This window comes from Aythya fuligula, chromosome 1 (assembly GCF_009819795.1).
Source record: "Aythya fuligula isolate bAytFul2 chromosome 1, bAytFul2.pri, whole genome shotgun sequence".
Classification (NCBI taxonomy): Eukaryota; Metazoa; Chordata; class Aves; order Anseriformes; family Anatidae; genus Aythya; species Aythya fuligula.
In genome coordinates, this window is record NC_045559.1 from 74,956,713 (window position 1) to 74,982,330 (window position 25,618).

General features: G+C 41.1%; 1 protein-coding gene across 1 annotated transcript; it reads right to left on the bottom strand.

Annotated features, from left to right (window-relative positions):
* Window positions 1-14,242: 14,242 nt before the first annotated feature.
* On the bottom strand, window positions 14,243-25,144 carry LOC116488779 (poly(U)-specific endoribonuclease-A-like). Its single transcript, XM_032186716.1, has 7 exons — window positions 25,134-25,144; window positions 20,810-20,909; window positions 18,860-18,971; window positions 17,536-17,657; window positions 17,338-17,450; window positions 16,573-16,726; window positions 14,243-14,503 (listed from the first exon to the last, which is right to left on the bottom strand). Exons 1-7 carry the CDS (start codon window positions 25,142-25,144, stop codon window positions 14,243-14,245), a joined length of 873 nt encoding a protein of 290 aa, XP_032042607.1.
* Between the last annotated feature and the right edge of the window lie 474 nt (window positions 25,145-25,618).

Here is a 25,618-nt window from a genome sequence, read left to right on the forward strand (position 1 = left end):
CGCCTCGCCTCGCCTCGCCTCGCCTCGCCTCCCCTCCCCTCCCCTCCCCTCCCCTCCCCTCCCCTCCCCAGACTTTGGTGGAAGGGACTTTTTCATCTGTGGTTTGAGCACGGAGCAGAACAGTGGAGCCTCTGTTCAGTGTCAGATCCCAGGACTTGCTTGAAACTTTGGTGTGAATCAGAACAAGAGGATCTGAGGCCAGTTAATCATTTATAAAGAGCTCTTGCACAGCAATGTTTTATTTTATATTAATGGCAAATTAACACCCTGTGATGAGTAGGAGAGCTCTTCCAAACACACCTTAAATTTCATGTGACACAGGAAGAACTGAACTATCTTATCCACTGGTTTTGTAAGTGTGAGCAAACATCAATAACTGCATCTAGTATCTTTCAGCACTTGGACTGATCCTACTGGAAAGAGGTGATGTTTCTAAATATTCCCAAGGCTAAAGAGAGTTTGATAGGAAACCTATACTGTCTAAATGCAAGTCAAGGAACCAAGCCATTTATGGTGGACCTCTTCAAGTAGTTTGGAGCACTCCTGTAATTCACTGTGCAGGAACAGAAGTCTCTCCTGCGAGGTCTTGAGAAGTACAGTCAAAAGATTTGATCTTTTCCTGTGAGTGTTTCACTTAACTGCAATGGAAAAAGTTAATGTATTTCTTTTAAGGTGCTGTTGTGCCTTTGAGGGTTCTCAACGTAGAGGATTTTTTTTTTTTTTTTTCACAAATGGTGGCAGAAAACTCAAAAGGATATATTGATTCTCTTACAGCTCTTGATTTTCTTACAGTTCTTTGTCTGAAAATATTAGAGAAAGAGCTGCAAGAAGCAAGAGTAAGGTAGAGTCTACCAGTCTCATTACATCTGTTCACCACCACAATCTCAGTAGGTTTGCCAAGGCACATGAGCGTAACACTAGAATGGGGTTGACAGAGGTGAACAGAGTATTGGCCACCCTGTCTCCTACACTATTAAGAAGGTGTTCCAATTACCTTCTGATGATCACAAGTCAGTCAGATCTCCCATGTCACCTAGCCTCCTAGCAAGAGCTTTTTCAAGTGGTGCTAGCTGCACGATTGTGACTCAGATGACTGCTAGGTCTGCATTTGTCTGAGGCCTCTTCTGTTTCCCACATCATATATAAGAAAGGTGAGGTTTGCTCAGCTTAGCTCAGGCAATGGACAAAGAAGTAAAAGACTGTGCATGTGAGGACAACATTTCTCTGTTTGTCTTAGGTTTATTTGTCTTTTCTCTGATGATAAAAATGAGAAAGCCAAATTGCCCATCACTTTTTCACAACAGCTCCCTGGGGAACACAGCTGTGGAAGCTTAGGAGGGTGCGCACCTTTTGTTTGTTTGTCTGCTGAGCTATCTGACTGGAAGCTAGTGCTGCTCTGCAATGAAAGCTACCTGCCTTCAAGTTGGGCAGAGTGGCAGCTCCATGCACAAGCAGCTGCTCTGGAGTGAAGAAGGTTCTGGAAACACCCCTCCACTGGCTGGCACCCCATGCGCGTACATATGTAGGTAATGCCATGTGCTGGGGCTGGCTAGGATGGAGTTAACTTCCCCCACAGCATCCCATACAGCAGTGCAGTGCTCTACACATGTAGCTAGAACAGCATTGGTATTACACCAGTGCTTTGCCTATCGCTCAGCTGTGCCCCACAGCACCAAGACTCTCTCCAAACCCCAGAGACAGCAGGCTGTGGGTGGGCAAGGGGTGGGGAGGGGACATCACCAGGGCAGCTGACCAAAACTGACCAAAGGGATATCCCATACTGTGTGGTGTCACACTCAGCAATAAAAGGTGGGGAAGAGGGAGGAGACGGGGGGGGGGGGGGCTCGTTATGAAGATACCCTGTCCTCCCAACCAATGGCTGCACATATTGAGGCCCTGCTGCCCAAGACGTGGCCAGACATTACTCACTGATGGGATGTAGAGAATAATGGTTTTCTCTATTTGTTTCTGTGTGGCATTTGCTTGTTCTTTTTTTTTTTTTTTTTCCCTCCCCTTTTCCCTTTAATTAAACTGTCCTTATCTCAACCCGTGAGTTTTTTTGTTTGTTTGTTTGTTTGTTTTCACATCCTATTTTTTCCCCTGTACCTTTGAGGAGGGAGACTGAGAGAGAGTGGTGGAGGGAGAGTGGTTCAGCAGGCCATCAGTGTGAAACCACCATGTACTCTCTTTTGTTCTGCTCAGCTTTATGGTATATCCTGCAGACATTCAGGGTTTTGAATGTCTGCAGCTCTTCTGGCACTGAAGAAATTGGACTCAATGATCCTTATGGGTCCTTTCCAATGCGGGATATTCTGTGATTCTATGAACATTTTTAAGAACTTTTAAGAATGTCTTCTGCTTGTGGGGAGCAGTAGTTTTTCCTGACTGCACTGAGTGGTATAAGTGGATGCTATTTTCACTTCCTACTCTCTCTGTCACTATTTTTTTTTTTTATTCTTCCTCCCACTGCCCCACTGTTTTATTTAGATGCAGACAGAGAATTGTCAGCCATGGCCTAGTCTGTGGTCACTAGGGCAAGTTTTGCATAGTTTCTCCTTCTACTGGTTGTTTCTGTTTTGGGCTCTTTGGGCTAAACAATGAAAAACTTAGTGAACTAGAAACCCTTACCAGAGATGGTAAAATGGTGGTTTGTGATCATAAAGGCATAACAGGGTGTCTACTGTGGCAATTCTATGAACAGAATACAGACGTGTTTGGGACCTACTGCAATGGATATCAGGCTTGGTGTACCATTGCTTATTCTAAGAAAGTGCCTTTTTGCATACATGTAGTAGTTTTTTCTTGTTTTTCTTTGTTTTCCCTGCTGAGTCAATGTTCCAAGGTTTGATAATCAGAGAATCAAAGCGAGGTAGACTTTGGCCTCTTTCCCTTTGTCTTGTAAAAGAAAAATAAATAATTTTTTTTACTATTTCTTCTCTTTGTCAAGATGTTCTGTTTTGTTATGAGAGGTGTTGGTGGCAGGTCTGAGCTATCTGTTAGTTATTATGCTGTGAAGTATTTTAAATTTGTGTCCTGAACTGACTCAATAAAAGGAGGAGTGTGAAATGAATATGAGTCAAGATAAGCATGATCACATGTGGAAGGAAGGCTCTGGGAATCATGACTGTGATGCTGTCTATGGGGCTTGAGGGGAGGGTACAGAGGAAAGCACAGGGCATGGTACTGATTCCTACTTGAAACAGGCTGGAATGTCTGGTTAGTTTGAGTAATCTGCTTGTTTTTGTCCCCTTCCAACCCCTTGCACACCCACAGTCCTTTTACTGGAGGAGCAGAGTGAGAAATAGAGAACGCCATGGTACTCTGCAAGAGCTGCTCAGCAATAGCTAAAATATCAGTGTGTTATTAGCATTGTTTTGGTCACAAATCTAAAACACAATACCACAGAAGATGTTATTAAGAAAATTAGTTCTATCCCAGCCAGACCCAGTACCGGTAAGTAAGAGACTGACATATGAGGGGAAGCTGGGAGAACTCAGATCATTTTGACGATCCACTGAACATCACCCATGAACATCATCCATTTGATAGGATGAGAGGCAATGGGCATAAACTGAAATATAGGTAGTCCAACCGAAACAAAACAGTGGTGAAACATTGGAACAGGTTGTCCAGGTAGGTTGTGAGGTCTCAGTCTTTGTACATAGTCAAACCTCAAGAGGACGCAGACCCAAGCAACCTGCTGTAGGTGACTCTGCTTTGAGTGGGGTGACTAGGCTAGATGATCTCCAAAGGTGCCTTCCAACCCCAGCCCTTCTGTGATTCTGTGGCTAGATGGAGCCTGACCTGAGGCTTGAAGAGCTCCAGTGATGGGAATAGCTACAGGTGCTTTCCTAACAGCTTCCCCAGCTTCCCCAGTGTTGGTACCTTATGAGTGGGTCTGTGGTGATGCAGTGTTTGAAAGATCTGGGGAGGGGAGAATGAGTATGGGAAGCTACAGACCTGATATTTGTAGTAGGCAACTGAATAGAAACTGCAATAAATCCTAAACTTAGTGGCTCTATGGGTAAAAGGTGGACATTTTATGAACACATCGATGTGTCTTCTGTAAGGGAAGGTCAGCAGCCAACGAGTACAAGAGACAACGGGGAATTCTGTTAGAAAACGAGGGCTACCTGAGTTGAGAAAAGCTATTCAGTGAAGTGCCTGACATAAGGATGAGGCTTCCCAAATGGATGAGTAGATTAATCGGTGTAAAGTAGTGTGTGTTCAAAGAGCACTCAGGACCTCAGGTGTTTGGGTGAGAGGAGACAGCTCTGTGAAACTGCTCAGTTCTTATGGCTGTCACCCAAACAGTGTGAGCACTGGGAATTATTAGCAAAGGAGTAAAAAGCAAAAGGGGGGAAATGGCTAAAGCAACTTTTTTTTTTTTTTTTTAATTGGAAATTTGGTGTGAATCAGAACAAGAGGATGTGAGGCCAGTAATATCCAGAACAGTATGAGCTGCAAAGGGGTGAGTGCTTTTTCCCCAGAAGCTGTGAATTATATTCCCTGGTGGCAGTGGAATAATTTATTTGCAGCAATCAGCTCCTTGAAGTTTCAAGAACTCCTAAAGAACATCTATGTAGTGCATGTAGGGAACAAGAAGAGACAAGAGACAAGACTAGAGATCACATCACAAGTTTTGTTGTCATATCTGCATTCTCACTTCTATCTTGCCAGATATGAGAACATGAAGAAGGTCTCTGAAGAGTAATGAAATCCTGTAATGGGATCTAATGGCCCTTGGCTTCTGGGACGTTCCCAAACCTGAAAGAAACTGGATGCTTTTAACATCCCACAGAACTGGTTTTCAGCCCATGGAGCAGGTATTCCGGGTGACATCTCCATGATTTTGTACCATTTCTAATATCTGCATTAGAGCCTATGTATTTGAAATATAAACCAGATCTCAGTTCTGACTCTTGTCTTGTCCTTCAGTAGCCCTTGCTGCTGCAGAGAGGGGTAAACATGTTCATTAGGGCCTACCGGTTGCTCCTCTTTTGCTGTTCTAGCAATTGTTCTTCCCATACAAGGTCTGAAAAGCCTCTTATTTAGTTTCAACAGATGTAGGAACCCTTGGCTTGCTCTGTGTAACATTTTAAAGTATGTAAATAACTACCAACCAGTGCTATAGAACTCTCCTTGGCTGTTTTAGAGGAGCTTAAGAACAAATTTCCGGACTGTAAAAATTATTATGACTGATCAAGTTTGGGGATAGACTGGTAGTATATTAAAAATTCCTTAAGAAAATAAGAATATTTTTAATCTCTGCTTGGCTCGATGTTAAATTTTTCTCACTTGCCATAGGCACTTTATTTCAAATGATCTTTTCTATTGTTTTACATTCTACAACGATAGGCTTACTTTTCTGGTCCTATTGAGAAAAATAAGTAGGCAAAAGCAGTTCTTTTACCAGAGCGGAAAAGTGTAAGAGATATTGAGAACAATACTCTCCACCTGAGTCACTGCTTGGAAGTAAATGTGTCCTTATAACATATTTAACCTTGTAACATATTTAAAATAGCAATGGTGGTATAGTCAGTGATTAGAAAGTATTTTCTTGTGGTCTATTTGCCTCTTATTGTGAGAGAGTAAAGTAAAAGAAATAATTAGCAACCTGTATTAATGCAGCTCATACCTAATTTATACTCACCTTTTCCATTGTGTGTAGAAACATGTATTTTATGACTTAATCTCTTACTCCTGTAGGTACCTGTTCTTGAATTCAGAGAAATTGTCATGTCATAGTGAGTGTACAACTTTCCTCAATGCTATGCATTTGTTTGATTTAGAAGAGTTTTTCCATCAAAGTATTTCTATCAATTGTGAGGATTAGTCTGTGAAAAACCAGGCTGAGCAAAGATACAGGATGCTCAAAAGTACGGCTTGTCATGCATGTCTTGTAACTCTCATTTTTGGGCTAGATAGTGAAAAATCAATGTCTTTCTACAGTAATTTGCCATGGTTCAGATATGCGAAAATGATTAGTCACTAATAGGACAGTCTCCTTGGCTGTATGTCTGAGTTTCTTTTTCTCTGTCATTACTTTGTACTTGCTGTTTTTTCACTACATAGAAATCCCACTGCACTCACTGACTGCATGTGGGTAACTCTGCTCCCAAAGGGAGCCTCCAGACTGGCAACCCTGTAGGATTAAAATCAGCACATGCAGGTTCCTGTATGGTAAACATAAGCAGAATGAGCCTGTGGCTTTCTAGACTGAACTATTTATTCTTTTAATAACCACTCTTTCCCCCCCCCCCCCCCAAAAACGACAACAACAAATTTACAAAAATCTGTTTACACCTAACAGTTTACATAACAGGCAAAGTGCAGTGCTGGACACAGGACTTTTGGGTTAGTTATGGTGTCATTTTGGGGCTGAGGCTGGTGTGACTTCAGTTGGGCCATCAACCAGATGGGGGCTCAGCATGGTTCCAAGATTTTGAAGCCCAGGTGAAAGCTAATGCTCCAAACTAGAGATGAGACTTGAAGTGGACAGCTGTTGCTTTGTTACCTTTCCAGTAACCCTAACCCCAAAGAAGGATAAGAGGATAGCATGGGACAGAAAGCTACAGGGAGGGTCTGAAACTGAGCTCTGATGTGCTTTCCTACATGGAGCTCTGACATGCTTTCATGCGAGACTGCTGCTGGCAGCTGACTGAGAGCAGCTGGTGCCAGAGAAGTCCCTTTGCATCCTGCTGCATGTGTGTGAGCAGAGCTGGTCCCTGCTGCAGGCACTGGTGAGTGTCTTGCTGTGCCTGGCTTGCCCCTTGCTCCCTTCCGGGTGCTCCCTGCCTCAGAGCACATCACTTTCAGTCTTGACACACCTCATTAAGATAAAGGCACAATCGCTATTAAGTCTACCGTCTTTATAATTAGACCTGGTAGGATGCTGATTTCCTGGGGGAAGGGAGAGGCAATCCCAGTGTGATGTTGTAGTTGAAATAGGATCTTTACAATTACATTTAAAAGAGTACAAAGTTGACGTTTCCTCTGTGACCACTTTTAGTGGGACCATCACTATTTTGTTATCATTTCTGCAACTGATATTGCCTGTACTATATTATTTTGATTCCAAATTCAAGAAAGAGCAGCATAGGTGACAGAAACCAAAGGAACTTAGCTATGCTGTGCTCCTTACATGCTTGTGCTTGGCTGAGATGTTTAAAGGCGGAAGGCAGCAAGGGTCAAATCAAGTTCCAAATAAGACTACATCAGCTGATTTACAGTAATTATATCCTGAGTTTCTCATAGCTTTAAAGAACACAGAGAGCAATCAACAAAAATTCAGTTACAAAGCAGTCACTGGAGACTGACCTCTTACTATGCAAGAAGGAGGGTATTTTAGGAGGTTTTGTTTGTTTGTTTGTTTGTTCCTCCCCACATACCCTGGCCATTCACAGTCCTTTGTAGAGTGGGAAATGATCTGGCTATAGCTTCTGTAGGCAGCCACCTGTTTCTGGCTTAAGGCCTGGCTTAAAAGAGAAGTGGCCTAGATCTTAGGAGGTCCTTGGGCACCTTGCAGAAAAGTTTGAAGCAAACACTACATCACCTTGTCATTTCCTCCTTTATTATTTCATGCTGTTACAAAATGTTCTCAAATATGTTTTGATACTTAGTTCACTTTTTTTTTTTTTTTTCTTTTCCCTTGATTTACAGTAAAGTTGTCCTTTCTAATGACCTTCCTTAGTAAATGAAGGAAACTTGTATCATTTCACAGAGTGTTTAAAATTCACGCTCTTCTTGTACTGCTTTTTAGAACCCCACATACATTGATGAAATGAAAAGAAGGTGCCTATGTATCAAAATATAATGAGATAGCCCATGTTCTCCCTTATTTCTGGAGTTTGCTTGCATTGCTGTTGTTATGCATTATCAGAAACAAGGCAGCAGAACTACAACTGTATCTAAAGGCATATATGCAGACTCTTGCAAGATTTGCTTGAAAGCAATGTTTTTTTTCCTCTGGAGGGCCCACCAGGAAGAAGCACCCACCGCACAGCTGAGGCAGGCATGTGAGAAAAATGTTTTTAAAAGACCTCTGCTTAATGGGGGATTTGAACCTACTCTGTAACTTCAGCAGCTCAATGCAAAATGTGACATAACTCTCCCTTGGTCCTGAAGACTTTGCTGTGGCTGAACATCAGTCATTGCCTTTAGATTTTACCTGCTCCACTCGAGATGGCTGCAGAGCATGGTGATTTCCAGGGAAGGAAAAAAAAAAAACCTCTCTCCGTGCATTCCCCTTAAGTCAATTCTTCATAACAATGACCTCAGCATTTGTTTAAATATTCAAGAGGCTTAACTGTCTGAGAGTGATTAAACTATGAAAACTTGTAAACTGTCCTGAGCAAACAGCTTTGCAGGCCTGAGAAACCGAAACTGCTTTTAGAGCAGGTCAAGGTGGAGCCTACACACAAAAAGCAAAAGCTCCTGTAGAATTAATTTAGCTCTCTAGTGCTCAGCTCTTTGCTTCCTGAGGCCTTTTTTTTTTTTTTCTTTTTTTCTTTATTTTTTTTTTTTTACAGAATAATTCAAGGAACCAGGGTTTGTTTCAAAGGAAATGGCATGTCCTGGGCAGTGCCCTCAGGTGGATGACAAAAGGCCCTTTGATTTTGCTGCCCTCCTGATGGAGCACTTGTTGTTTGTGAGGGGCGTCCTGGCTCCCACTACACATCTCTGTTGAGGTGCCTTGGCCAGGCTGTGAAATGCTGGGATTTGCCAGGCTTGTAGCAAGGAAGCTTTTGAGGAGATGAAGCCAGGCTCTTCACAATGGTGCATGGTAGGAGGATGAGAAAACAGATATAAGAGGCTCAGACTGGATATAAGGAAAACCTTTTTCACCATGAGGACAGTCAAGCCGTACAACAGGACATTTTTGGACTCTGTCACTTGCTTGTTGGCACCCACCACTTGTTAGCTGTTCAGTTCTGGTTTAGGTATTTTTCTAATGCTCTGTTGACTCTGTCACCCAGGTTCAACAATTTCACTTTTGTTTCTACTTTCATTAGCTTGCTGACAGTAGTGTACATATTCGCTCACCAACAATTTTTCTTACTGAAGCCAAGACAAGACTACACATCCATGCATCACAGAACCAAGCTTTGGTCACAGGACTCTGGGTTACAGTCTCATCCCTGGTGGCTGGATATCTTTAATACTGAGCCATTGCTACACTCCGTATCAGTGTCTGGCAGCCATCAGCAGGGTTCAGTGTCTTCTTTGTGGTAATACTTACCTATAAACTTGGTCTTGTCCTGCTGCTACAACTTGCTTATCAGGTGATACTTGTATGGACTGTTCTGGTGCATGATTGTGCTCTTCCTTATCTTATTCAACTCAGCAAGCAATTTGTATTGTGGCTGTAGTTAACAGCACTTGTAACATGAGAAGAACTGCTTCTCTGCTTTAAATTCTTGTGCCACCATTCTTAACCAGTATTGTCACTGGGTGCAAGTTAATTCTATCAAAGCATTCGTGTATGAGAAAATAACAGCAGCTGCTAGCATTATTATTATTTAAAACAAACAAACAAACAAACAAACAAACAAAAAAAAAACCAAAAAAAACACATTTGAAGATGCTATTGCGCAAGCTCACTTAAATGAAGTTGTGCATGCCTGTTTTTCTGGAAGCCAGTACCACTCAATCTTAATTCATTCTACAAATTTCCTACTCTTATCTAAGTGTAATAGCATTACTGAACACTTTCCACAGATCTTAGTCTACTGCATATTTTATTTAGGGAGACTGAAACTGAGAGATGTTGCCATGAGTGGCTAAGCAATTTTCTGTTTGTGATCATTATTCAACTATCTTATTGCTTTCCTTTCTTCCATACAGCAGACAGACTTTGTATTTCATTCTATATAACTTCAGTGAGAGTTCATCAGATCTATGGCCACATTCTCAGAGCCAACTGCTATAAAGCTGTCATATTGTTTCTCCCCACAATCCCCACATGTATTATTATATTATTTTCAGAAACTTGCTAATATTCTCTGACTCTTTACTGTTAATTGGTTTAAAATTCTTCTTACACCATGGAGTGTCTATCCACATATTCTAATGACACTAGTGGGTATTTTTATTATTCTTTCTTTTATTCCAGTTTCCAATAGAAAACTTGGTTCAGAAAAAAAAAAAAAAAAAAAGTGAATTTGGATATTACAGATTAATTCAGGAAATGTAAAGTTGTGATAAAAGGTACAGAAGATTCAGTTAAGATGCCATAAGTGTCCTCTGTATATAGCTGTGATATCTTGTGTCATAGTCAAATATACCCCATTACAATTATAATATTTTCTTATTCTTATCTCACCTCAAATATTCCCACAAGCTTGGACTGTCACACTTCTCTACCATCAGAAGGAGGAACTCTAAAGATGTTGCTCTGACCTGTAATTCCCAGAGGATTTAGCTGAAAGGTTCATCCATGTTTGATACTCTTCCATAGCTAACAGACTGACTAACCACCTGATAGCTTTTGGTATTATCAAACCTTAACTGTTACCTGCGCTGCGCAGGGGGAGGAGGTAGAAGAGGATAGATGGGGGGAAGTGTTTGTAGGATGTAGGCATGTCAAGTCAATGAAGACCCTCCACAGAAAGGCTGGCAACTCTTCCAAATCTGTTTGATGTGGCCTTAACTTAGTATTAGCCAGTTTAGTCTTCTGTCAATTAATTTCCACCTACAAAAGTTCTCTATTTCCACATATAGGATGTCATCGGGATACTACATTCTCCTGATGGATTCACCTGTATGGAAAAATCATCTTTTCTTTCTGTCTGGCAAACTGCCACTTCCATACCTGGGCTACAAAACTCAGTAAAGAGCAAGCCAGCACAGAGTCTCTCAGACTGTAGCCGTTCATACGCATACAGCTACTGGCACTGCCTTAAACCTCTGTAAGCCTCTATTCTCTGCTTAAGTGACTCTGCATCAGGGACACAGAGAGCTGACTGTCACAAACCCGTGCCCCAGGTAACAACGTGATGGCGTTGCTTGCAGGGATACGGTGTAGAAGGCCATTCTTAATGCAGAGAACTGCAGGAATTATAGTTGAATTGGCCAGCAGAGGGCATGGCTCTTGCTTGAAAATGCTGACTATGAAAGGGACCTTCTGAAGCATGTTGCTCAGTTTAAGATGGCAAATCATCTTTAAGTCAGCCTGCTGTGTAAATATGCGTTTGAGCATGTTCTGAGGAGTCTCGAAGAATTACATTCTCTATCCATTTTAGCTAATAATAGAGGTCAGATAGAGGTGATGTTTCTTTTACAAGCTCCCTTCACCAGGGTGGAGCATGAGAGCCCCCTTGTGCTGTTGCCACTGCTGGGTGAAGCTGAGCGGGCGTTGGGTGCCAAGAGGCCAACACCACGAACATGCACATGGGAGGATGCTGGCAAGACTTTGAGGACAGAAGCCACTTCATCACCTCTGGACACAGTGCCCCTGTGTGTGGGCCTTGGTCCCAGCACCCACAGGTTCGCTGGGAAGGATCAGGAAGGATTGCAGGACAGGTGCTGGTTACTTTCCTTTTAGGACTGGTTGGGAGTGCTCACAATATTGGAAGAAGTTGTTACTCCTTCCACCTGGGGGATATGTCAGATGCAGTACTCTTAGTGCCTGTAGTTCCTTTCCTACACAGTGGGAGCAAGCGATCACATTGCCAGTTTTCCCAGGGGTCCTCCTGTTTGGGATTATTGTGAACTGATATAATATTTAAATTCTACACCAGCTCTTTTTCCTGTTTTCTAGAGACGTAGCATCTGCCTGTTCAGCAGTGCAGATTCTCTCCTCCTCACAGCCCTGGGGGCTGGCTTGTCACACCTCTGCCCTCAGGAGTGAGTAGCCTGCTTGTCCAGGCAAAGCGCAGCCAAAGTCCTAGACACTCAGGTGATCAACCTCTTCTGGTTACTGTGGGCAGGTGACCAGTGAGTTCCTGGGTGTTTGGCATTCATCACTGTGTTTCTCTTTTGCGGTTTTCTTTTTTCAATACATTAGACAATACTGAATCCATACTCTGTGCCTCCATTTTTATTGCTCGCTGTTCTTCTTCTTCTTCCCTTGCACTTAGCAGGTGTATTTGCTAATTTTTAGATCATTCACTTCCACCATCTCTCCTATAGTTTCTGCTTATTTGCAGATCTAGATAGGTTTATATGTTAAGCCTGCTAATTGCCTAGGCATAGGCTGTATCAACTACTAGGCTGTATTAACTACCTCAGAAGGAAAACTAAAGTTCTTGTTCACATCCTTAGTTTGCATTCTACCTTGCAAACACCAGTTGCAGTTCTGTGGAATACACAGTTACAATTTTCCTGTAAGCATCTGATCCCCTCTGGCTAAGAGAGCTGTCTGTACTAGTTATGTTAAGATTTAGGCCTGGAGGTTTAAGACCTTCCATAGAAGTCATAATTTGAGAATTTTAGAGTTCTAATGTCATTATGCAAAAACAATTCTAAATACTTTCAGCATAAACTGAGAATATAACTTTAATTCTCTGACATCACTAAATGTATACCTTTAGAGAATTTATACAGTTGATTTCTTGCCTTTTATTTCTACTACTTGAACTATCACTGAAATCTCTTGTTCTGCAATAGTATCAGTGTGCAACAGTGTACATTTTTTTCCTATTAGGATGGATTTGCCAAGTTTCAGGGATTTCTGAGTACCTGCAGTTACACTTCAAAACAGAGGATAGAGGATTGCAGAAACTGGTGATGCTTGTTTGGCTTCATATAAGTTGGCTTCGTGTATAATTAGTGTTGTAACATCATCCAATTACATAATCTTTTTTTTTTTTTTTTTTTTTTTTTAAATCTTGTTATGGTTTTGCTACCAAATAAAATATCAGTGAAGTACATTTATTGTCACATAGGTCACTTTACTGGTTGCAGGGCACTCCAGTGTCCCTTAGGGGCACCAAGAGCAGAAATAAGCATGTGGTGGTCCTACAGCATCAGGCTGATGGAAGTCCCTGAACAGGGGAGTTCGAAGATATTCCGTGGTAGCAGTCCTATGTCTATTCCCTTTGTGCTGTGTTTAATCCCTTTTGTGCTTGGAACAGTAACTTGCTATCCTTCATATGTCAGCCTCTCTCTACCTTATGTAATGATGTATCTCTGTAGGCTTTTTTTTTTCTTTCTTTTTTTTTTTTTTTCCCTTTTCTTTTCTTTGCATATTTCCAGCACTGGGTTGGTTAGTTAGCATTTTAACTTTAACACTCAAATTCATGAAAGTTATATGCACTTTCCAAATAATGTGTTGTCAGAAAATACACATCAGGAGTAATTGTAGGATTTGAATATCTAAGCAATCCTTGTCACATTCTCAGAACATCTGCCTGTTTCTGCATTAGCATGAGAAGGAAAAACATCACATTCCTTTCACTGGAGTATTGAATACATTTTGGAAGAAAAATGGCAGATGTTCTCATCAGCAAAAGGAACAGTGACCAGGTCTTGGAAGAGAACCAGTGTCTCCAGTGGCATCTGATTATTGTTACCCAGAATTTATTCAGTGTATTATACAGGGTCATTCATCTAACCCTAACAGAGATTACACAAGCAGAAAAATGACTGCAGACTTCAGTGACTGTAATGGGAACATAGGTGCCTATACCATGGACTTGTAAACTTAGGTCAGATAAAGCCTACTATGGTATGCAGGCAAAAATCTGGGCAGATCCACAGCAGTGACAGACTTACTGTTGATCTGGTTATCATTCTCACAGCTGAACATGCTTCCTGAGCATAGGAAAAATGCATTTGAAATTAACCTCTAATGAAATGAGGAGAAGAGAAAAAAAAAATGTACTGTGGTTCAGCTTGCACCAAATCCAAGTTCCTGTCTGGAAGGAAAAGTATAAAAAACGTATTGCTTTTGTTCTTCCAAATATGCAGCAGGTAACAAATAAGAGAAATGTGTGTATCGATTTTAATATGGCTTTTTTCTGAAATCTGTTATCTGGTGAAAAGTATAGTGTTGTAATGTGTTAAGGAAGGCTAATACAAGTTTAATACAGACTTTAATATGAGGAGAAACGTATTTCAAGGTGGGTCAGACACTCCAGCATGTCACACTATTGATTAAACACTTTATTGCAGACTAAAAGTGAACAACTCAAAAACTTGTACTAGAAATTAATTGTATGAGACATCTCATCAATTTACTCCCTCCCCTCCATCAAATAAACAAAACAAAACAAAGGTAAATGTTGCCTGATCACTGTAACTACTGGTCTTCACTACTGGTGCTGCAGGGCACTGGATATGCTGTTCCAATGTGGTGCCCATGGCGACAAACAACAATCTGTATCTCATATTCTTCTATCTTCACTGTTTCACGTGTGACTCTTTCTTCAGACAGAAGAAAAATGACGGTGTAAAGGGCAAATTCAAACTCAGGGCTGACACCGATAAAGGTGCTTCCAATTGGCTTTACTGAGCCCTTCCAGCTGAATTGGATGCTCAAAACTTGGTCATCTTTGTCAGGCTGAAAGCATTAAACAAACAAACAAACAAACAACAATGGGATAATCTCCAGCACAGCTATGACCACATACCTACAATTTCAGATTCTGGATTTTTAGGTACAAATTATCCTGTTTATGGTTCTACAGTTTGTGAATTGTGTTTTCTTCTTCATCTAAACTAATCTTGCACCACTGAAGACAATAGATGGACAGCAGTTTAAGCCAGTGAACTTTTTTTTTCTCCAAAAAGAGGCTAGAGCAGACTAGTCAGCAGAAAAGTAGAGCAGACTCAGTTAAATTGATATATCAGTTCAAATAAATTATAATGAGTTTTTTTATAGGAGACCAAGAGTAAAGTGACTCACCCAGTTTACAGTGAAAGTCAGTGGGAAATAGATGTTACAAATTGAATGCCAGCCCTTCTGAGCTCCTTTTGCAGTCCTAATGTGGATCTCAGTAGCTCAGTGCCACAGTGAAGTTGCCTCAACCACAGCTGAGCTACAACTAGGAAGCCCTAAGCAACATGTGATACACCATATCCTTGCCATGCCAGGATCACAGACCTGGAGCGCAGCTTTTTCCCTGTCCTATAGAGCATACATGATCAATTTTATCAATTAAGCATTGGTAGTGTTGCCGTTCCCCAAAAATTAGCATTACTGTTTGAAATAGTTTCAGTACAAAAGGATCTGGGCATGAGGGAGCACTAGGATTTCTTCTGCTTATGTATACCTGGGCAAATTAGGTTCAGAGCAGTTGACCCCCATAGCAGTAGCATCCTCTTCATAAATTAGTGAAGAAATATGTGTGCATCATTTGGTGCCATACCTACACCCATGCCCCATTTGGCACTGCTCATGTTCCTCACAAGCTGGTCACCATTCACACCAACACATCCAGGAATGGTGTAGGGTCACCAGCACCCACAGTACTCTGCGTCCGTGGATGGCTGGCTCCACAGGCAAGACCCCCCTGGGACTACTGCATCCTGAGCATGCACAGAAGGAGTTTCTAACTAGTAAGAAAACATAACTGAAAAGATTACTGGTCATGCTTTGACAGTCTTTTTCTGGGTATTAGAAAGATCCCTAAGATCCCGGTAAGAGTTTCCTTTAGAAACAGTGAAATAGCACTTTGCTGCCAGGAAAAATAAAATAAACAACCATGCCCGCCTGCTTGTAAAGTCCAAGTTTGTCCAGTGCCCTAGCAGCCAAGCTATGTTCTAGCAGTCACTGAGAAAGCATGGCTAGCAGCTCTGGAGGTATCCCAGCCAACCAATCCATCACCCACCAAACACTGCTGTTAAGGAAACATGGCATTTTGGGCTGATGTTTCAGTCTGTGTTTTCTTTACCTGTCCCAGAGTAGGTATAGGCAAAGCTTTCTATCTTTCACACTAGTTCAAGTGCAACAACCCAAAATGGCTTTTAAGCTTCACTTTTTGGTAATCTGGTTCCAAATTGCCAATGCTCTTTGGATTATGCCCCATAATTTTCAGCTCTAAGATTTACAGACTTCCAGTTGCAAGAAGAGGACAGCAGCAAGGAATAAATAACCTGATTCAAAAGCCACCAAAGTCAAAGAAGTCTTTCCAATAAATTCAGCTGCCAAGGGGTGAGCTTCCAGATCTGCCAGCAATAAAAACCCAAATCTACAGACTGTACAAGCCCAAGAATAACCTTGCCTTTCCAGCAAAACACTTTTTGTAGCCTGGGCTCAGTAATTCCTGTCATGGCACCTTTTGGAATTTACTGCACTGGACCTTAGAAGACATACAGATTAACAGGTTTCTGTCCAGTTTCACTTAAAGTCAGGGGAATTGCCATAGGATTTTGTTTGAATAAAAACATCTGCTCCCAGCCTTTGTCTTAAAGGGGTCTGGAATTACAGACACATGCTGTGTGTGCAATAACCACAAATGATAGTAGGAAGAGGATGAAAGGGAACATGTCAGTGACTATGGATGTGACTCAGTAGATACAGGGAAAAATGCAACCTTGCCTCTGCATCATGGTGTTCTGATTCATTAGCACAGCTTTTCTCTGTGTACCTATTGATCTTATTTGCTAGGCTGCCCTGCTCATTCTTACCCTGGTTTTGTTCTTCCGAGTGATATATCCCTTGTAGTCAATTTGGTTATGCTTCTCCTGAAGGTAAAATTGCACCCAGTTGTGCAAACCTAAAATCTGTTTACCACGCCTTGTTTCTCCAACAAAAACATGTTCAAAAATGCAAGAATCGGGTCTGTAATAAACCAAAGAATAATATATAGGTCTTTTGTTTGAATAGTTCAAATTGGCTGGGACAAAAGGCAAGAAGATGTACAAGCTTGCCTACGCTAATTTGTGAACAGTTTCTTTATTTGTTAGGATAACTTTAGGGTTTGTTGGGTTTTCTTCTTACTTTGCACAAAATTTGCAGTGGAATCTAGCCACAAAGTTTATTTGATGATGAAGTGGTTAGTAAAAGTCACAGATGTATCTCATCTGCTTATTCTGATTTTAGCAAGACTTTTGACATCGTCTCCTGTAACAGCAATGCAGACAAATTGATGAAGTACAGATTACAAAAGTAAATGATGTAATTGGCTGAAAAGTGGATGAACTTCTGCAGTTGAATGCCTGTGACTAGGGACACATGGTCCAGCTGGAGACCAGTGTACCCCAAGGGTCAACGTTGTCTGTATCTGATCAGTAAGCCTTTAAACATGATCTGTGTGGGACCATTGAACACCTGACTTGGGCTGTATCCTGAGGCCATCTTCCAGTTCTGCGTGTAACAGATGGAATTCAGGCTTACCGTTGCATAAATCAAAATAGCGTAAGATGATCAGGGGCCATATTCATCAGACATACCTGTCTCCTTCTTTCCTGGCATAGAGCTGGAACCAGATGTCATAGAGCTGATACTTGAAATCAGCAAGGTTTGGTTTTGCCAGTTTTTTTTTAAGCAGATATTCATGAGCTAGCTGAAAGAAAAAACAAAGATACATATGAAGTTTATAATTTGTAATTCAGTGTTTTCAGTGACTAAAAAAGATTTCTGTTACTTACTTTCATTACTCCAGTCATTAAAATAGCATCAAGAAAACAATTGTTTTCAGCTATTTCTTCTGGAGTCACTACTTCTTCTACTCCAGTTGATGTCTCATAGTTGTCCAATAAGGAAATAAAGGCTGCAGAAAAAGAGAAACTTCCAGCATGTTCATTCTGATGAACAGGCCATAATCATACCTGTGATCCAGTCATTAAAGCCATCATAAAAAAGTTGCCATATATTATGTCAGTGCCTTGAGAACATTTAAAGAAAGATGCTCCTTTACGTGTCAGATTTCATTCCTGAGTACAGAGCTGGGTGTAGACTAGAGGTGGCTCAAAGCCAGACCAGTGCTGCACTTCTTTTTAAGATAAACTGCTCACTACTGAGCTCTTTTATGGAACAAAGTGGCTGATGCAATAATGACCTTCTAACAACAACAACAACAAAAAAAAATCTGAGCACCTAAATTACAGACCTATGTTTATGAACTTGAGCTATGCTGGCAGAAGGTTTTGTGGGAATTACTTCAGCAAAGGAATATCACAGCATGAGGTGACCCGCGATTGAGCTCATGGCCTCTGAGTAGATGAGTTCATTTTCTTTGTATCCCCCTTTGCCAGCTGCTGCCTCCTATCACTTCAGCTGCTCCTGCTCTACCCTCAGTAGATTCTGAGGGATGATGAATCATACTAAACTGATAGAAAAATGCCTGAGGTCAAAACTAAGTCATTCCCTGCCAGATCAAGTGACTCAAGGTTGGATTCAGTGAGTACCAGAGCTGTACCACAGGGTAGGATTGTGTGGCTCAGAGAAGCGTGGGGAAACAGAGAAGAATGGTGCTTCCCATTAGACCAGCAGTTTGATCAGCTTAGCAACATAGTGCAGCTTCACCCAGGGAAAAGAAAAATCAGGGGAGGAAACATCTATTGATAGATAAACCTGAAGTATAACCCCAACAGAAGTGCAAGGCATAGCTGAGGACCTAGTGCTGTCTGAGAGGGCCAGGAGCTGTGGCCAAAGGAGAAAAGATGACTGGCATTTTTTCAATACATGGGATAATGAAGAGAGTCTCATCCGTTTCACTTTGTAGTTGAAGAACTTCAGAAGAATTCAGATCTTGCTATGACACAAAAGGCGTTCTTCCTGACGCTGAGGATACAGGTAACCTCTGTGTAAACATCAGGTAAACTACTTGCAAATGACATGTAGCCCAATGTACCTCGCTTCCTTCTCATCTGACCATCCAAATTATATACACTGTTGTATTTCTTGTAAACACATAAAAACAACAAGGATTATTCCTGTCACTTCCACCATTAACAAAAGAACAGGTCTCACTTGAGAACGTTTTTATGCTCTTCAGGTGATCTTCATTTACATTGTGAAACAGATGTCTGGCTGCACTGTCCTGGACAGCACTGTCTCCTTGCTGTACGGCACCTGTTTTTCCCTAGGAGAAACACCAGAGTAAAATAACAATAGAAGCAATATGTTCTTAGAGGTGACAGTGGCTGCCTTTAAAATAATCAGAACAAAAAGCATAATCCTATCAGGACACTTTGTTAGGAATGGTCATCCTAAAAGCAAGAGAAGATATTATTGAAGAAATATCAGTGTAAAGAGAAAAGACATGACTTCTGACACACTAGAAATCTGAAGTTTTTCTGTTGACACTTGTTCATGGATGATTGTAATGACCCACATGATAGCTCAGTTATGAACAGTAGCCAGCTCTGCTACTGAAATATATACACCACAAATGATAGAGGAGTAATGTAGAGCCAAGGCTGATTCCCAACACAAACAAAGAAAAATGAGATTTGGACACATTCTGTCTCTTCTCAGTACCCACTGCATACAGTTTATGAGTCCATGCAGTGCAGCAGAGATGTAGTTTGTCTCCTAAGTACCAAACCTGCCCCGCAAGCAGTTCAGTGCAGCTCTGGCAGCTTTGGACTGGTGCATGGTTGTGCTCTGGAGTTTTCAAAGACTTCTATCCAGCCATGTTTAAGGGCATTTTAATCAATGTGCCAGTAAGTGCATCCAAAACAGAAAGGTGGCTTTTGTGATGATTTTCAGGTCTCTGATTCACATAGGGCATTCTCAAGGAAAGAGGAGAAAAGACAGGCAGCTGTTAATTAACATGGGCAAGGGAGACCTAGAGCCTTGTTCTGAGAAATGAGGAAGATATGTGGGAGAAGCTTTCCCCTCACACATTAGGGCTGGAGGTACATTTCTTTCAAGTTTATTATCAATAGAAAACTATATCTGTATCTATATAACATCTGTATCTATATAACATTGAAGATATAGATATATATCTATATAACATTGCAGTAAAGAGTGTAAGCACTTTGAATACAAAATTGGTTACCAAATACTCAGTGACCTGCTGCACTTTGTGGCCAAAACACATGGTCATGCTTGTACCACACTGAGCTGGCAAAGAATGAAATGGCTGCTCATCAAATATGATACTCACACCTCCCTCACAGTTCTGTAGGAGTGTCAGCAACAACCTTGAAACCCTCCTCACCCACACTGCTCTGCTATTCCATATTCTTCAGGTGAGACTGATTCCTCAGTTTACTCCTTTACTCCAACAGGAATGACTTTGGACCTGCCTCCACTTCTCCCTTATGGGAAGTCGCCCAGACTGTACATGCAAGCAGTCATACACACACATACATGTATGCACAACTGTACACTCACAGAAACATCCAGACCTCAGAACATCTCTAGTCCTGCTCAATGTATGATCAACACTGAATTCAGACCACGTTGTTCTGGCTGTCATCCTGTTGGGTCTTGAAAACCTGCAGAGATGGAAATTTCACCAATTCTCTGGGCATCCTGTTCCATTTGTATTTTTTCTTGTCAAATTTCATGACGCTCCTTCAGCCTGTTCTTCCAGCCTGCCTAGGCCCAGCTGAAGGGCAGCCCTGACCTTGAGCATACCACCTGTATCACCACTGTTTTCTTTCATCTGAAAAAACAGAAAGGTTGTACTCCATCTCCTCCTCCAGGTCACAGATGAAGATATTAAATGTTACAGGCCCCAGGACAGACACTTGAGATGCCACTTGTAACCATTTTCCAGGTAGCATGGCCCATTAACATATTCTCTGTATTATTCCCTGTCCTAAGTGCTTCTTCATCAGTCTTGCCTATGCCATTAAAGGAAATGATGAAGCATAGGCAACTCTTTAGCAGAAGGCAGTTTCACAGACACTTTTTCCTACAATACCATCCTGCCTTTAATTCTCATGTTACTTAGCAATTAGTTACCGGCACTTCAATTGTATAGTCTTTCCCAGGCATAAAGCGGTTAACGTCCATATCCCACATCTCATTGAAAAGTTTAGAAAGTTCATGATTTAAGGCCTTCCTGCCAAGAAATCCAGAGAAATGCATGTTAAAAAAGACACATACTATTCTTTTTGAAAGTCACTTTTAGAGTCTTCTGTCACTCTAACCATGTTCTGAACATAGTTAGCGTGTCAGCAGGGAAGTTTTCTCCTCTCCCCACACCTTGTTATCAGTCTGCTATAAAAACCATGGTGCTTATTGTCAATGTTAATATCTAAAGGATGCAGGTAATCTGTAAAAAAAGGCCAGTCTTCTCTGATGTTATTTTAGAATATATTTTAATGAAGTTTTTGTTAACAAACCATTTTTTCCACGCAGTGAAATAAAAATGAAGGTGATGTTGTTTCGTTCAGAAAGATTCCATGTACAAACCAGAGGCAAGCAGGAGACTGTTACCAGCACACAGCAGCACTACTCAACAAAACAGAAGGCAAAACTGTCGCATTAAGAGGTATAGCCAATCAACCATTATGGGTCAGGTCAGATTCAAGATATTCAGCTATCATGGTCATGGATTCACCAGTAATGTAGCATGCCCTCACTCTAGTCATGTACAATGAGAACTAATATGGCTAGGAACAATGTAATTAAGTGCAATTTATTACAGCAACTTGTACACAGGTTCTTTGGATTTCTGTCAATAAATTCACTGTCTGCAAAAGCAAGCTAGCATGCATAAAATACACAAGTACACAGTCTGGCTATTAACACATTTAAAAGGTACAAAGACTCTACAGAGATTTCTAAGTTTCCTGGGGAGGCACTCGGTACAATCAAGTGTTCAAATTTTACCTAAAGGCATCCTGGTGGGGGTGAGGTGGGGGGAGAGACTCAACCCATCAGCTGATCCCAGAAGTCCCAATGGTGTCTTCCCTCACATCCCCTCTCTCTTAAGCCAATTTATATTATGTTCTTTTAGGTGGAGCTTGAGTGACTCTAGTCAAGCATATCTTGGTTATGACTGGTAAAAAGTTTTGTCACTTTTATTTAAAGCCATAGGCTCTGAGAAATTTAGAGCACATGCTCAGTGAGGGGTGGTTGCACCTTGGAGGTGGGTAGCTTTTTGGTATTATAATGACATTATAATGACATTATAATGAGAAAAAGTTCACCAGAATACAGCATTTTGTCAAAAACATGACAAGTCCTTGGCTCAGGGTGGCAAATATGCAGACTCGGTGTGTACAAGATCAAGGTCTCGGTGTGTACAAGATCAAGTCCCCATCTTGCCACAGAGCCTAGCAGTAGCTGTGGGATGGAGCTCATACAGCCTAAGATTAAAATCCTGAAGAGGATAAGTAGTCTGTGCTTAACTCCTTGAGAGCTAGTTGCCCAAAGGAATTCATATCCCAAGGTTAAGAGCCCAAAGCAGTCAGTTCACATTAATGCACCAGAGGATAAGCTGCAGCAGCTGAGGAGCATAAAGTACAGGTGTTATATTCATGTTATATTCAGTATTGTTTAGTGTGGGGAAAACAACCTCCCACAGCAGGGCAGTCAACCACAAATACTGCAGTGGCCACACCTGAGTTTGCCTGCAATCAGGATCTGAGCCACCATGTACCTCCGCTGCACTGGAGGCACTGACCATCTGCTGTCATTTGGGCTCTGCATTGCTTTGAGATCACGGGTGGAAAATGTACAAGATTGCTTTAATTGCTTGAATTGGGGTTGAATAGGTGTCAATAACTGAAAGAAGGAAAAGGATTAAAAATTCTGGTATATGGGAGCCAAAGGATATGTTTGTTGCTAGGACTAAATGTGTTTATGAAGGAGGATTTTTGCGTAGATCTTACAGTGCAGCAGAAGGAGGCTGACACAAAGCAGATAAATTTAGCCCTTGCCCAAGCCTCATGCTCTGCCCTTACAGCAGAAGTGTGTCTTGTGGCGTCACATTATCAATACTGGCTGTGCAGCCTGTACAAGGCAACTGCTCAGCTTCACGGGAAGTCAGCTACACGGCATATCACAGAAGCAACCACCAGCAGCATTTTTATTCAGTTTCAGTAGAATATCCGTCTTCTTTCCAGAGTCGTAAGAAGAGCAATCAATTCCTTCTCAAAAGAGCTTACAAACCAACTTTAAGCAGAGAAGCGCTCATCTCACCAGCTCAGCTGATATCCCAAGAACAGGATCAACAAGTTCATGGAACAGTACCAGAGATATTTTCCAAACTCCAAACACCATCTGCATTCCCTTGGACTGACCTAATTTTACTGGATCACTATTCTCCTAGGATCTAGACCCTCCTGCTGGCTATTCCTTTCCATCAGCTTATCCAGTTTGCTTGAGTACTGCTATATCATGTTTGATATTGTTTTTACCTTGGAAGAAACTACCAGTGGTGGATAAGAACCTGCTGCCTGTTGAACTTCCAAGGTATGTGAAATATTGGGGGGGGGGAGGGGGGAAGGGGAGTAATGGGGGGATATCAATATTTTTTTGTTTAGAATTTTGTACTATATGTGTAGTATTTTATACACATATATTTTAGTATGTATGCATCTCTTTTCTATACAGGAAATCTGTCATCCCTTCAATACCTTCTGCTTATTCTTGGTCTGTTCTCAGCAGATTTGCACTGTGTTTGTAAAGGACTGTAGGGCTCTGTTCATCTGTCCTCCTCTAGAAAGCTTACAGAATACCACGTTTAATTTAATAAAATAAAATGTCTTTTCTCTTGTGTTTCTCTTCTGGGTGCTACTCCAATATCAGCATGGACTCTTCCTCTCTGTTTTCTTGTCCCTTTAATTTCCAAATAGAGCAGAACACTTTGACACATTGAATAAAGAAAGCAAAGAACTGCCAAAGCAAAGAACTTGTTTAGCAACTTACATAGTCATCTTGTAAAAGTTCTTTCTGGAGCATATTTCTTTTAAAAAGGTCCAGAAACTTAGCTTATATGTATGAAGTCAGACAACTTCAAAGAGAAGCCCAACACCTTTATGCAAATCCATGACACAAAGCATTTAAGTAAAGCTTTTCTGAAAAAGAATACTGCATATTTGCCCTGTGATTTTCAATATGTTGCATGCATGACTCAAAACCAGATTATTTATTTATTTATTTATGTCACTAATTCAGTGCCCTCTCTATGGTGAAACCTCTCAGCTGTTGGATTTGTACATTCACATAAAACATATCTATGCAAAATATCTGGCCAATTGGGGTTTGTCCATTTGGGAGTCTAGCCCAGAGGCACCTATGTGTGAAAAACACCATTCTAATAACAAGAACACTTAGCCTGTAGTTGTAAGAGCTGGAAAAGCTCTTGGGGGAGATTTTTCTGCAATAGTAACTCCAATGTAACAGCAGTATAGCTAGCGCAAAAGAAGATGGTATCAACATTTCATTGTAGCTTTCATGTGAAACATTCAGGTGATGTGCCAGTTTTTCCAAGTCATTTTCTTTTATGACACTTTCATTCTGTACAAATCATTTCCCAGGAAGCAATCTTTTATTAGAGGTTTTATTAGAAATGGAGAGAATTAAAGGGTCAGTGAAGAGTCGTGTGAGCAAGTCAACGATGTCAAAGCAAGAAAAGCATGTATTGCAAATGGGTCACATAGAGCCCTGCAGAGGTTTTGTTGATCATCTTCTTTAAAGAAAATTTATCTTCAGAGAACCTTTGAACAGAATCCAATTTTAAAAAATCCTTTAAACTTAGCATAGAGAAATAAAGCATTTGGAAAGCTTGATGAGCAACCATTTACATTTCTCAATCCCTCAAAAAAATTGGTTTAAATGTTGTGAAATACATTCATCATCTCATAGGTTTAACTGAAGATGTAAGCAATTCTTTCAATTTTCTTCTTATGCCAGTGTGCATGTCTTTTGCTTAAGCCCAGTGACATTTTTTCTTGTTGAAACTTGACATTTGAAATACAAAAGGATAAATAGACAGGTTTTGTAGTTGGAAAAGAAAATGCCTTGCCAATAGCAGTCAGTGAGCATTTGCTTGGCAAATGCTGTCAAGGTCCTCAGCAGATTTGGAGAACTGATTCTACATTATCCTCTCTATTCAAGCAAAATGTCACTTTACTTTAGCTTAAAGAGTTTATGATTCACTTGTTGTTTTAGTTCTCACCAACTTTTCAGAAAGGTACAGGAACAGAACAGAAATAGGAAGCAGGATTGCTGAGTGTTGCATTTCATGCAGTTTTCTTTTACACATCTCCCAGACATATATGTCCTGTCCCCACAGCCCTTCATATTAGAGAAGATTGGTATGATTTTTTCTTACCTATCAGCCATGCTGGAAAGAAGTTTTTCTCCTAGCAAGTGCACAGAGCAGAGAAAATGCAAACTGAAGCTCTAAAGTCCTTCTAGCAGTCCAGGGAGTGGAGTTGTCTGTCTTACCCTCCAATCACTCAGACTGATGGACAGCTCTGAAAGGCAATAGCAAGGCAGGAGTTGCTAAGTCCCGCAATGAAACGTGGAGTGCAGCCACGACACCACATCTCTTGTACCTTTGTTGGCACCGCCACAAACAGACCAAGAAGTTGCAGCAAATTCTGCCAGCCTCGCTCTTTATCTTATCACCAACATCAGGAGGACAAATAAAACCAAAAAGGACAGCAGATATGCTGCTACCCAGGTTTTCAGGTATGAATCTGAAATCCTTGTACAAACTTCAGACATGACTCAAATTATTACTTCTGGATTGACCCTGGGTTATTTATTAGTAGATTTTAGATGTCCGCAAGGATTTTGGGCCCAGAAACAGGC

Coding starts and splice junctions, on each gene's coding strand:
- LOC116488779 (XM_032186716.1), bottom strand. Junction 18,972..20,809: donor ACTATACAATTGAAGTGCCG/GTAACTAATTGC, acceptor TGTTTCTCCTAG/GGAAAAACAGGTGCCGTACA. Junction 16,727..17,337: donor GCCAGGAAAGAAGGAGACAG/GTATGTCTGATG, acceptor GGTTTATTACAG/ACCCGATTCTTGCATTTTTG.